General features: G+C 37.0%; 1 protein-coding gene across 3 annotated transcripts in view; it reads right to left on the bottom strand.

Annotated features, from left to right (window-relative positions):
• Positions 1 to 14,918, bottom strand: part of slc4a10b (solute carrier family 4 member 10b) — a 58,986-nt gene that overhangs the window by 34,809 nt on the left and 9,259 nt on the right. For 2 of the 3 annotated variants that reach the window (XM_083537989.1, XM_083537988.1), the window contains exon 3: positions 2,920 to 3,001. In XM_083537989.1, the coding sequence (XP_083394115.1) occupies positions 2,920 to 3,001 (82 nt within the window). Of the gene's footprint in view, positions 1 to 2,919; positions 3,002 to 13,130; positions 13,535 to 14,918 lie in introns of those variants that run through there. The other variant, XM_083537990.1, reaches the window with a different exon arrangement.

Here is a 14,918-nt window from a genome sequence, read left to right as displayed (position 1 = left end):
TGTAACAACACATACCTTTTACATAAAAATCATAAAAGTTAAGAGATACTTGAATTTACATTGCTAATACATTTTAGTTTTGTGGGGTTTTTTTTTATTTATGAGTGTTCATACGACTTTGTACACAGGATGCTATTTCATTAGGCAATCTGGAAATTGCAAATGTGTGTGTGATGATCTGTGATAAATCCAGAGGTAAGAAGTAACAAATACTTAGTTACTGTACTAAAATACTGTAGATTTTTCATGTATCAGTACTTTACTTCACTATTTATTTTTCGGACAACTTTTTACTTTCACTCATTAATTTTTTTTTACACAAATATCTGTACTTTTTATTTATTACATTTCCAAAACAGGCTTGTTACTTTAGTTATAATTTATTTGGTGAAATGTCAAAAAGAAAATTCTAATTGCGCCATTTTTACCCCATTAACCTATTTCCTGTCATTGCGCAGCTTTTTAAATCTACCACTGGTGTATAATTTCCTGGCTCTCACACACCACAGATGTAGGTTAGTTTATGAAGCTTACAATAAGCAAGACAGAAGGCAACAAGAAGTGCAGTATGGCGAACGTGGATGAGACAGAGGGAGTCAGTGATGTAAACATGACTGAGAACAGAGACATTCCTGATCACCTGATCATCATCTTTTCTCTGCTTGTGTTCTATATGGTGGATGTTCAGCCTGGGTATATTCATTAGGTAACAAAATTTAAAATTAATTTTGTATTAATATATTATTTAGGATATCAAAATGAACGCGTCAACGAAAATTCATTTTAAAGGCACATATTTTATTAACAAATGTATTATTTTGTTAATGCAGCGCACATTTCTGTTTGGCCATTTTTATGAAAAGTATAAATAAATAAATACATTTAAAAGAGCCGGAATTAAAACCTTTAGCTTGACACCCGTTAATACCCGTTATAACATTAACAAGAAATTTTGTCTTCATGCTTTATGTTGAGTATGGTTTTACTAATAATTAACATTCATTTGCATCTTCTTCTTCTTCTTTTGGCTGCTTCCATTGGGGGTCGTCACAGCGGATCATCCATCTCCATACCCTGTCCTCTACATTTGCTTCTTTCAAATCAACTACCTGCATGTCTTCCCTCACTCGTCCCTTCTCTGCACATGTCCAAACCATCTCAATTGGGCCCCTCTCACCTTGCCTCCAAAACGTCCTACATGCGCTGTCTCTCTAATAAACCTCCCTCTCATTCACATTAAACATACATTTGCATAAGGTTTTAGTATTTGTCCATGCCTGTGTTAAATAGAGTACTAAAAATGTGAAAAGTATTAATTTAAGGTACATTTAGAACAGATTAAAATGTGTGATAAGGTTGCGATAAATCGCGAGTTAACTCATAACAATCATGCAATTTATCGCGATTAAATACTTTGATCGATTGACATTCCTAATACTAATAAAACATGAAGTCCAGTTACCAACGTGACACTAAAACAGGTAGTAGTAATGGCTACTTTTTTAATGGCTACTCAAACTTCTTTACTTTAGCTTTAGTAAAAAAGTATAGTCAATACTTCAACTTTTACCAGTCATTTAAAACATGAGTATCTTTACTTCTACTTGAGTGAAGATAGTTGTAGTGTAAAATAATTCTTGTGTGTACTTTTGCCACTTCTGGATAAATCCAATAATTTGTACAAAAAGAATTGTAGCTGTTTAAAAGCATATATAATAATGACTTTTACTAGTTACTCTTACAGTTGTATTAAAATCTTTTATTTTAGAACAATAAAGCATGACCAAATGTAGTGGAAGTTGGGTATCTGTAAAGTTTCCTGAGTGCTCAAGAAAAGAATGTTCAGTTTACTCTATTACAAATGCACACAGAGAACACTGTGAATTCCTTTTTGCAGTATTCCAGAAGACATTTAGAACTATCTCCAGCACTAGACAATGTGTGTGTGTGTGTGTGTGTGTGTGTGTGTGTGTGTGTGTGTGTGTGTGTGTGTGTGTGTGTGTGTGTGTGTGTGTGTGTGTGTGTGTGTGTGTGTGTGAAAGAGAGAGAGAGAGAGAGAGAGAGAGAGAGAGATTGAGAGAGAGAGAGAGAGAGAGAGAGAGAGAGAGAGAGAGAGAGAGAGAGAGAGAGAGAGAGAGCAAGAGATAGACTAGTCATGGCACAACTAGCAGCTACAATACTGAAGCATACTGTCATTTAATATCCCATATATGAGGCAGTTTTTACAGTAACAAATAGTTTAGTAAAGTATTAGTAGTAAAGTATTATTAAAAAGGAAAAATGTCTGTGTGTATACAAATACAACCTGCAACTGCTTTTAAAACAGAAAGTAGGAAGCAAAATAGAAACACATCATTACATCACATACATGTAGGTGGCTAAGGTGGTTCCCCAAACCAAAAATTAGATACTATAATTATATTATATGTTTTATATAATAAATGTGCAAATAAAAGCATTAGTGTGGCTTTTGTCTCACAGAGAGACAGAAGAACATACAGAAATAGCTCCTCTGCTGACGTCAAAATTACTGCCGTCTTCTGTGTTTTTCCTTTTCAAGAGAATTGATCTTAACCCCATGGTACCATCCACATTATCTCTCCGTCTATACATGTTTCATGAGTAACACTTGCACGCACACACACGCACACACACACACACACGCACACACACACACACACACACACACACACACACACACACACACACACACACCTCAGACACAAGTTTATATCTGCGCTGTCAGCCTGAACTGGAACGACATGATCTTGCGTTCCACCCACACATGTTCTCCCTCTCTCATTCTCTCACTTACCTTCACATCTCTACACTGATGTATGTGTGAATGTGTGAGTCTGCAAGTGTTCTCATGTGGATTGCCCACATAGTGCATAAAAATTTCACTTTCACCGTTATTACCTTCCAGATCCTCTTGTTCTAAATTGGCCTTCAGCATTGAACGAGTGCCTCCTCTGTCCACCACTGCCTCCTCATCACCTCTCTAGAAAAAACAAAGTGAACAGAGTGAGAGAGAGAAGAGAGAGAGAGAGAGAGAGAGAGAGAGAGAGAGAGAGAGAAAGAAGAGAGAGAGAGAGAGAGAGAGAGAGAGAGAGAGAGAGAGAGAGAGAGAGAGAGAGAGAGAGAGAGTCAGCCGTGATCCTCACTGTCAGGGTGTAACAGATCCTTGGGTACATGCTGCTCTCTTTGCTCTTTCTCCCTCTGCCAGTCCCATGGCACTCATCCAACTTTGAAATTCACACAAGCAATGTGCTGCTTAGCTCATACTTGTTTCATAACAACACACACACATTCCCAAACAAAGCTTCTGCTGGACACTATTCATTGATCAGGCATAACATTATGTCCACCTGCCTAATATTGTGTTCGTCCCTTTTTGCTGAAAAAAAAAAAAAACAGTCGTGGCCCTTCAAGCATTAACAGCGTAAACTTTTCAGCAATTTAAGCTACAGGAACTCATCTGTTGGATCAGACCACACGCCTTCACTCCCTATGTGCATCAATGAGCCTCAGCCGACCACGACCCTGTTGCCGGTTCACCACTGTTCCTTCCTTAGACCACTTATGATAGCTACTGACCACTGCACACCGGTAACATCCCATAAGAGCTGTCAAACTCACGCAAATCCTTTTGCTTGCCCATTTTATCTCCTTTTAACACATCAACTTTGAGGGCAAAATGTTCACTTGCTGCCTAATAGATCCCACCCACTAACAGATGCCATGATAAAGATATAATCAGTTATTCACTTCACAAGCCATAATGTTATAATATCACAATTCTATGCCTGACCAGTATATGTCAATGTGTGGTTATTATGTAGCATTATATATATATATATATATATATATATATATATATATATATATATATATATATATATATATATATATATATATATATATATATATATATATATATATATATATATATATATATATATATATATATATATATATACAGTGAGGAAAATAAGTATTTGAACACCCTGCTATTTTGCAAGTTCTCCCACTTAAAAGTCATGGAGGGGTCTGAAATTGTCATCGTAGGTGCATGTCCACTGTGAGAGACATAATCTAAAAAAAAAAAATCCAGAAATCACAATGTATGATTTTTTTACTATTTATCTGTATGATACAGCTGCAAATAAGTATTTGAACACCTGAGAAAGTCAATGTTAATATTTGGTACAGTAGCCTATGTTTGCAATAACAGAGGTCAAACGTTTCCTGTAGTTTTTCACCAGGTTTGCACACACTGCAGGGGGGATTTTGGCCCACTCCTCCACACAGATCTTCTCTAGATCAGTCAGGTTTCTGGCCTGTCGCTGAGAAACACAGAGTTTGAGCTCCCTCAAAAGATTCTCTATTGGGTTTAGGCCTGGAGACTGGATAGGCCACGCCAGAACCTTGATATGCTTCTTACAGAGCCACTCCTTGGTTATCCTGGCTGTGTGCTTCAGGTCATTGTCATGTTGGAAGACCCAGCCTTGACCCATCTTCAATGCTCTAACTGAGGGAAGGAGGTTGTTCCCCAAAATCTCGCAATACATGGCCCCGGTCATCCTCTCCTTAATACAGTGCAGTCGCCCTGTCCCATGTGCAGAAAAACACCCCCAAAGCATGATGCTACCACCCCCATGCTTCACAGTTGGGATGGTGTTCTTTGGATGGTACTCATCATTCTTCTTCTTCCAAACACGTTTAGTGGAATTATGACCCAAAAGTTCTATTTTATTCTCATCTGACCACATGACTTTCTCCCATGACTCCTCTGAATCATCCAAATGGTCATTGGCAAACTTAAGACGTGCCTGGACATGTGCTGGTTTAAGCAGGGGAACCTTCCATGCCATGCATGATTTCAAACCATGACGTCTTAGTGTATTACCAACAGTAACCTTGGAAACGGTGGTCCCAGCTCTTTTCAGGTCATTGACCAGCTCCTCCCGTGTAGTTCTGGGCTGATTTCTCACCTTCCTTAGGATCATTGAGACCCCACGAAGTGATCTCTTGCATGGAGCCCCAGTCCGAGGGAGATTGATTTTCTAATGATTGCTATAACAGTGGACCTTATTTCACCAAGCTGCTTGGCAATTTCCCTGTAGCCCTTTCCAGCCTTGTGGAGGTGTACAATTTTGTCTCTAGTGTCTTTGGACAGCTCTTTGGTCTTGGCCATGTTAGTAGTTGGATTCTTACTGATTGTATGGGGTGTACAGGTGTCTTTATGCAGCTAACGACCTCAAACAGGTGCATCTAATTTAGGATAATAAATGTAGTGGAGGTGCACATTTTAAAGGCAGACTAACAGGTCTTTGAGGGTCAGAATTCTAGCTGATAGACAGGTGTTCAAATACTTATTTGCAGCTGTATCATACAAATTTTAGATTATGTCTCTTACAGTGGACATGCACCTACGATGACAATTTCAGACCCCTCCATGATTTCTAAGTGGGAGAACTTGCAAAATAGCAGGGTGTTCAGATACTTATTTTCCTCACTGTATATATATATATACATAACATGACTCATAACATAATAATATAAAAAACATCTAGAGCACTGAACCATTAGCCCACTAGGGAAAAAAAGAATCTCTTATTCTCGGCATATATAAAAAGCAATTGAAAACACTGAAACATTACAATCAGATCTGCCATGAATCGAGTAATACATTATTTACCATTAGTAACCATTCAGAACAAAATGACCACAGGCATCAAAAAACATGTAGAAACATAATGTTACCATAATTACAGCTGTTCATTATAAAATTAGAGAAGTATTTAATAGACCCTATGACCATGTCACTACCATTCATAATTGTATTTTACTGGCAATCTACAGATAATCATTTTAACAGATTGAAATCATTCCCATGACAAGCATTTATGTGCTGTATATATGGCGTATGGTTTGCAGTCTTGATAGTATATTATTGATTGTGAAATTTCAGGATGTAGTCACCTTACCTATTAATAAAGTCATGGCTGGATATATCATATATATATATATATATATATATATATATATATATATATATATATATATATATATATATATATATATATATATATATATATATATAGAGTGCAGTCATACTGGGAACATCTGCCATCTGTAAGTAGTGCTAATTAAACAGTAGTAAATGCCCTCCCACATTTAGCAGATATAACTCCAGGCTTATTTTCACCAGGTACAATGCCAATGGTTACTCTACTTGCAGTGCTATGGTTATATATTTCTTTTTAAAATGCTAGAACTTAAATTTGCATAATTACTTAACCTGCAAAACAATATGTAACTTGCATGCAAGCAACAAATTAACCCTAATCCTGGTCATTTCTGCACTCTCTCTTTCTGTTTACTTACTGCAAAAGATTACACATTCTAATACCCTCTGACCTTTTGCATTCTCTGTCAGTAGGCTTTGAATGCTCTCTCTAATGAAGACTCCCTCTAATATCCGAAGACAGTTTCCATGGCTACTCATGTGGTCAGTCTCTTTAAGCGCATGTAACCAGGAAGTCTGCTATCCTTAAATTATTTCACTCTTTTCGCAGTTTACATCAAGCCTATGCAGTAGCCCAGACAGGACAATACATGGTTTGCAATGTTACAACAGCCCAGGACAACCATCAGAGGCCAGTATCCATAGAATTTTAGTCAGTTGCTCATTTCCTGTTTTGTAAGAACGTTTAAGAACAATATAAGCAGCACAGCTAAAATGATGGTTGGAATGTATAGAGTTATATAGATTTAATTAAATCAGTCTGTATACAGATTTATTTGTTAATAATTTTTAGTATCTCTAATATGTAAAAAAAAAAAAAAAAAAAAAGTCCATAGTCGAGTCAAGTCTAGTCAAGAGGCTTTTATTGTCATTTTTACTATACACAGTGGTACACAGTACACAGTAAAAACAAGACAACGTTCCTCCGGAACCCTGGTGCTACACTAAACAACAACAAGCTACATAAAGTGCATCGAGTGCAACCTAGTGCAAACAGTGCAGATGAAAAACAGTACAGACAGACAGTGCAGACAGACAACACAAGACAAGACAAGACACAAAACCTCAGTAGCGCCAACTAGTAAACCTACTGTATACTCTGAATATATATATACAGTAAGTGTGATTTTCAATGCAATTTAATGTATTTTACTATACTCTTGCATGACTATTCAGCTTGCACATGCCATCTCACTTCCATTTATTAGCAATGCCAGATACAAAACAAAAGTCAGGAACACGTTAAATGCTTACTCATACTCATTTTAATAAAATCTAAATCTTATTTTATTTAATGCAGTTATAGTTGATTATAATAAGATTTTGGTATCAAAAGAAACAAATGATGAGTGGCAGAATGAGTGATAATTGATGGTAGTTTGTAAAAAGAAAAAAAGCGATGCAATGTCTATAGTAATTATTATATACACAGACCAGACATAACTTTATGGCCACTGATCATTCATAACATTATGATCACTTGCCTAATATTGTGTTGGTCCTACTTTTGCTGTTAAAACAGTCATGACTCATCGAGCATTAACAGCATGAACTTCTTCAGCAGTTTGAGCTACAGCAGCTGGTCTGTTGGATCGGACCACACGGAACAGCCTTCACTCCCCATGTGCATCAATGAGCCTCGGCCGACCATGACCCTTTCGCGGGTTCACTGCTGTTACTTCCTTGGACCACTTGTGATAGATATTGAACACTGCAGACCAGGAACAACCCACAAGAGCTGCAGTTATAAAAATGCTCTGACCCAGTCTTCTGGACAGCACAATTTGGCCGTCATCAAAACTCGCTCAAATCCGCTTACGCTTGCCCATTTTTTCTGCTTTTTACATATCAACTTTAAGGACAGAATATTCACTTGCTGTCTAATATACCCACCCACCTGTTAGTGGGTGGGTATATTAGACACCCACCTGTTAGTGGGTGGGTGTCTAATATACCCACCCACTAACAGGTGCCATGGGGAAGAAATAAGCAGTGTTATTCACTTCACCTAACATAATGTTATAACGTCAAACTGATATGCCTAATATGTATACATTCATAGTTATATTCTGCCACACTACATAATTAATAGCTATATTCTGCCACACCACATAACCCCTTTATCCCCTCAATTCTATTCAATGTAATGTTCCATTTATTTTTAGATACTGTTTTACGCTGCTAAAGTTTAAGGTGAATTAAAAGCCTAAAACACTCGGTGTATGAAGCCAGAATTTGCGACAATCAACTAATGCCAGCTCAATTCAGTCAATCATACAGCTGATTTGATTTTAATGTGCTTTCAACAAACCAGATTTACAGAAATCTGGATGCAGATTCAGATCCCTAATGAGCAAACTAGAAGCAACAGTGGCAAGAAAAAAAATTAAGATAACGTGACAAGAACATATTAAGAGGAACCAGAAGCAATAGGGCAATCCATCTTTTTCTGACTGACACAAGATGGAATTTTATCTACCCCAGTTTCAAATATTAGTATTACTAGAAATTGGCACTGTCCTCAGAAACCCTCGTTATCATGCCTCATGCAAATCTGGCACTCACAAGCACTCATGAGCACTATTTAAACATAATTCTCCTCCTGGCTGATCCCCTGTGGAGCCCTCTAAAACTCAGAGACACTGTAAGTACACACATTTACACACATAGTGCTGAGTTTAAAAAAAGAGCAGAGGTAGAAATTACATGGCAAAGCAGCCTATTAAAACATACCTCTGTAGGTAAAAGATTATCCTAAATAGTAATCCCAACGTGCATTGTGTCCACCAGCAACCACACAATACAGGTGCTGACTCACATCCTGCCATGCTGTACCCACACCTCCTTCACACAGCCTGCATCTCATCCTGTCCAATAGTTTAATACTGCACATTTTCATACAGTAAGATCTTCTGCATAAGAATCATCTAATTGACTGCAATGTTTTTATCTTTAAATAATGATTTTATACATATTTCTTATAAAAAACAAATTTGTGCTTGTTACCATCCCATTTGAATACATATAATCTTAATTTACTTGAGAGATGTGTTTCCACTGCCTTCTGAAACTGATCCAAGTAAATTCCTGCCACAGTATTACTTCAGGGTGTCGTGCAATAAAGTAATAAATACCAACAATTTTACACTAATGAGCTTTCACAATGTAAGTGCTGAAAAACATATCAACTAAATTTTTAAAGATTTTTAAAGCATCCATCACCCTGTGATTATTAGAAAGTGTTTAGAAAGCTTTAACTTCTTTGTGAGATGAAATTCATATAGACAAGTTAAAATTAAGCTTTATTTAGCTGCTGAATAAAATCCAGAGGAGCATTCTATGTCTTTTCTTAGTGTGTGCAATGCACAATGCATTCTTGTTCATAGTATGTGTACTATAGTATAGTAAAGTATGTACACTACTGGTGAATTAGAGATATGGTAAGGAAATGCTGAAATACACACACTCACACACACACATACGTGCTGACTAAGACACATGGTACATGTATATCTGTCACTATATACAGCATATTAGAAAAAGTATATAGAAACCTGACCATCACACCCAGGCTTATGGGTAGTATTAATATTTTCCCTTTACTGGAACTTTGGTGCCCCAACCCATTCCACTCTGACAATACCCATGTCTACTAAACAATACACATAAAGACATTATTTGTCACGGTTGGACTGGAAAAACTTAAGTGTCCTGCACAAGCCCTGATCTCAACCCCAGTGAACATTTTTAAGTAAAACTAGATCACTGCTCATCCAATATCAGTGCCTGAATTTGCTAATGTTCTTGTGTCTGAATGAGCACAAATCCACACATCCACATGCATAATTTCCTGGAGAGCTTTTTTTTAAAGTGTGAAGGGTATTATAACAGTAAAGTGAGAATCCGTAACTGGCGTTTCAACAAACATACTTGATTTTTAATTTGATGGGTTTCCACATACTTTTTACAGTGAGTACATTTCTCACTATACATTTCTCAGCTTATTGATAGAACAACCCCTCATCCACATGTGAGGTATTTTATCATTATTGCTTTCTTTTGCATAGCTTTTTGTTCAGTGTGTACAGTATGGGTATTATGTCTCTCTGATTTCTGTTCATTTTTTATATTCTAGATTTTCTTATCTATCTATCTTATCTAGAATTATTAAAGTGGCTTTGACAAAACAGTTTGTAGTTACATTAACTGCACTGTATTTTCTTAAAGGATGAGAGGCCTACAGTTCGATGCATCCCACACATACACACACACACACACACACATAGAGGCTTTCATTCAGCCATATGGCTTTTGCATGCCATAAAAAATTTTATGTCATTTAATCTGTGTGAGAGCTAATCCTTTTATTCCTCCTCCCCTGTGCTCACATGTTGGAGAAGTGTCCTTTTTCAATGACGTCCTACACACTTTCCCACTGTGTAATCCTTTCAGCTATAGCCAGTGAGTGCTCTCCTGCAGACACATGGCACTGCACACACATAGAGACATAGAAATATTCACACTAGTATTTAAACATCTATAGGACACACTGTCATTACAAAGAAGAGCGCATTTCGGGCAAGTTCACAAAAACATCAGTTCTGATGAGAAGTGTTATGTGTTGTGAAATGGAGAAAGAAAGAGAGAGAAAATTAAACGGAGCATGGGATGAGAAAGCAATAAGTGTTATCCTGTAGTGAAAGTGTGATGGATGAGGCTACTGCAAATCGTGACACAGTTTCAACCCACTCTAACACTGCTAGGTAGAAAACATCCTATATAACAATGTTTTTCTTACCATGTTCATAAGGGCATATGTTTCACTGGCCTATTACTGTACCTAACCATCAGTAACCATAAAGAAATATCCAAACTTCATATCCATACTTTAAAAAAAGACTTTAAACACAAGGATTGAAATATAAGGTGGTGGTCAGCCCTTGAGAATCCATCACAGCACTAATCAGCTGCATTAATGATCGTCAATGGAAGGTCCTCGCAAGGACAGTAAGACAGTGTGCTTGTGTGTGTGTGTGTGTGTGTGTGTGTGTGTGTGTGTGTGTGTGTGTGTGTGTGTGTGTGTGTAAACTGTTGGTAGGTGAGGACATCGATGACACTATTTCTGCCTATAAATAGTTCTGTGCTTGCGTTGCCAGAGCCACTATACTGAAATAACTATTGAGGAAATGCATGATCAGAAGAACAGTGATGGTCTAAAATAAGATCCTGTCAATCAAATTGAAACAGGCCTTCCCATAATTTAAATGATTTTGCATTATGCATTTGTATATAAAATAATTTCATGAATGCATTCCTTTGTTAGTCCTGGAACATCATTCAGTATCCATCATGGCATCTGTTGTCATTTGTGTATGCTTACTACTACTTTCACTCCTGAGGTGGTTTTCTCCATAGCAGCTGTTTTGTAGCTCTCCATCGTACTTTATAAAATAAAAAAACTGGTTGTTCATTGGCAATATAGAAACCTTAAACATTCACTTTAGTTGACAATTAAATCGCAATCATACAGATTCATTCATAGCTATAACAGACTAATAACAGTACTCAGTGATCTACAAACCAACTGTGTAATTTGCCTCTTAAATAAGTCCAGTACTTTACAGACCAACACACATATTCACTGCTTTGTTAGATCAACCCAATAATTATTAAACCTAAACCTATGATCAGCACTATGATCATCTATATTCGAAATGATACAGACCAACCAGTACTTCAATTCAGTACTCTATAGAGACCAGCACATACACGCTACAGTACTCTACAGACCAATCGCTATAGTCAATCCTCAACAGAAGTTAAGTACTGATAAAGTCAGTACTTAACAAAACAACAATCAATCTCTGTACTCTAACAAAAAACATCTAAAGTCAATTCTTTAAATATCAACCCCTACATCCAGTAATGCAATAAAATCAAAACTACACTACATTCCAACATTTAAATTCAATACTCTAAAGTCAAATCAATTAATTCAGTTCTTTTGAGACCAAAGCCTACACACAGTATTCTACAGACCAACACTTATATTCAGTTCTATAAGAATGACTTTCCATACCCAATTCCCAACAATCTAAAGACTACAAAAAGTTCCCAAAAGATCAATACCCATACTACAGACAATTAAATTACACTTGTTACTAATTTGTGTCAATTAGAATGAACTAGAATTAGAATTATAAAGAAATAAACGTAATAAACAACCACAAACAAAACAGTACATTGCAATCCAATACATACTTTGAACTCACTACATACAAAAAACAGTGCTCTTCAAACTAACACCCACACTTAGAACTACCAGCAATTCAGTATTTTTCAGTACTTTATACTTTACAATGCTTTACAGACTAACACTTACAAAGAGACCACCAAATTGGTACTGTACACTACACACCCACAGTAAAATACAGACCAAAGCCTACACACAGTACGCTACAGACTAAGACAACATTCCTGCCGTTTTGTTAGACAAAACTACTGAGCTCACTGATTTCAGTGCCCTATCTACGGGAATATACTCCGTGTCTACTTTATGAATATAGGTCACTTTGACAGTTCATAGAATGTAGACAACTGAATTGATTTACTGAATTTAGTTCAAGCTTTATGCATTTACACAATCATGTTATAAGCCTTAGGGGCTATTAAAAGATTGAACAATGTTCTGTAAGGAGAGGGTTAAGAGAATTAAAACCCAGACTTCACAACTGCTTTGATGCACCCATAGACAAAGCCTCTTAAATAGTGCCTGCTGGATGAAAGCATACAGGAAAACAGCTTTGTATTAGTGTCTCTCCATGTGCTATTACAGTCTGCTTTAGTGCAGTGCTCCATATGACCAGTTCAATGCAGTACAAAGAGGCTGCAACAAGACACTACTGCTGCATATCACACAAGGCTACTGTAGGTCAATGCACTGTTAAATGGCACACAGAGCTAAACTGAAGGAACAAATCTTTCTCAACATGAGCAAACGGCCTTATGTACTGAACAATGTTGGCAAAAGTAAAATGCCAGACAAATACAAAAAAAAGCACAGTCAGTTCTGGGATTAGGTGCAGTAGTATCAACATACCTGTGAACGGAGCTTGCCGTAGAGGTCCAAACTCATGACTGCCAAGCAGACAGACAGTCAGATCAGACAGTTGTGTAAGCGGATGTACAGTCTGTGCCCCACCTAACTGCAACACCTGAACTGGAGTGGCTTCACACTGTCTGGCACACCATTTTATCGAAGATATTAATCTACAGGGCTCATATTCGCTTTCTCTCTCTCTCTCTCTCTCGCTCTCTCTCACTCTCTTCTTGTTTCTCACTTTCTTGTCATCATAAAGTCAGGGGCTTTAAACAAGAAACCACCTACATTCTGTCACATTCAGTTCTGCTCTCCTCCTTCCCAAGGACACTCTGGGAGTTTCTCCCCGCAACCAATCCAAGAATCATCCAAAACCTCTGTGTCGCTCTTCTGTCAGACTCGTTTATATAACAGTCCTCTATAATGGCATAGAGCAAAGCAATCTGAATTCTGTGCAATCCATTCCATACAGCTATCAGTACTGTCAGCTCAGAATAGCTGTAGTGTGCAGGTCAGGTGAACAAGTACAGATATAGACATATAGAGACACAGAGAGGCTTCACAGATTGCAGGGTAAATGCAGTATCTGTCATTCAAGGCTTTACTGCATGTTGGTTATAAAGCCCAAGATTATACAGTATGGGTATTTTAAGCAATTCTTTTGCAACTCATAGCATTTAGATTTCCAAAGTTGCAGATGTATTGAAAGTGCAATTCAATTACAGTCATATTTTAAGCTGTGATGTATGTTGGCCTGCACAGGCAAAATAAACAAAATTTTTCTTAGCATAAATGGAAGGTCCTGTTAGAATGTTCCTTGCATACTGCACATGTGGCATGGTAAATAACTATCAAAATGAAAAAAATACTTTGTCTGTTATCTAGTTGCGAAAACATTTTAATGCAAAAATTGTAAAACTCCTGCTCGACGTTTTTCCAATGGAGACTGTAGCTAATCAGCAGCAATAATGTGATTTTTCTGTAGTTAATGCTAATGCTGATGTGTGTCTGTATTTTGCTGTTGTATTTTCTGATTTGCTTTGCTTATTTGGTTTGTTTTATGCTGAGAAGGTTTAATCAACTTTACATAGATTGCCTCCAGCCACCTACAAATATAACATGACACTTATAAAGGTGAATATGCTGAAGCCAGATTACCTTTGCTAAGCAGTAGCTTGACTAAAAGGTCAGCGCACAGTAACATCAAGATGAACACATTAACACTGGATTGAGAACATGTGTAAAAGCAAAGGTCTTTAAAGGAAAGGCAAAATGTTTTCACAGGATGCCTAGCATCCTAAATTATATTCTTATATATTCTGCAAACTGGAAAATTAGCTACTTTGTAGCTCTGACTGGCAATTCAATAACAGCTTTACAATTCTCCCTATTTCATGTTTCATGGAGCGAATTAAAAATTAATTGCCATCTCCCTCTTTTTGCACCTCTATACACATAAAATAAAATCTGAATCTAGCTATATGTAAAACATAGCATTGGCGCTAATTCTACTACAGCCTGACAGTAGGGGATGTACAAATGCAACTTTACCTAATAGAAACAATAAAAAATGTGGAGCTATGTAAAGTGAGACCCTGCTAACAAACTTTATAAACAGTAAAATGTTTTATTTCATGACAATTTGCAAGGAAGTATGTTGACAAAACACTCTATTGCCCTCCTCATCTCCTGTTCCCATACTTTGTAAATGAGCAGAGAGATTTTCACTCAGTCTCTTTGAAGATGCAGTAGCTTTACAGATCTGTGCCTTTCAGTACCTTAACTTAA

The sequence above is a fragment of the Silurus aristotelis genome, assembly GCF_946808225.1.
Source record: "Silurus aristotelis genome assembly, chromosome: 3".
Taxonomy (NCBI): Eukaryota; Metazoa; Chordata; class Actinopteri; order Siluriformes; family Siluridae; genus Silurus; species Silurus aristotelis.
This window is presented reverse-complemented; position numbering and strand designations above follow the sequence as displayed.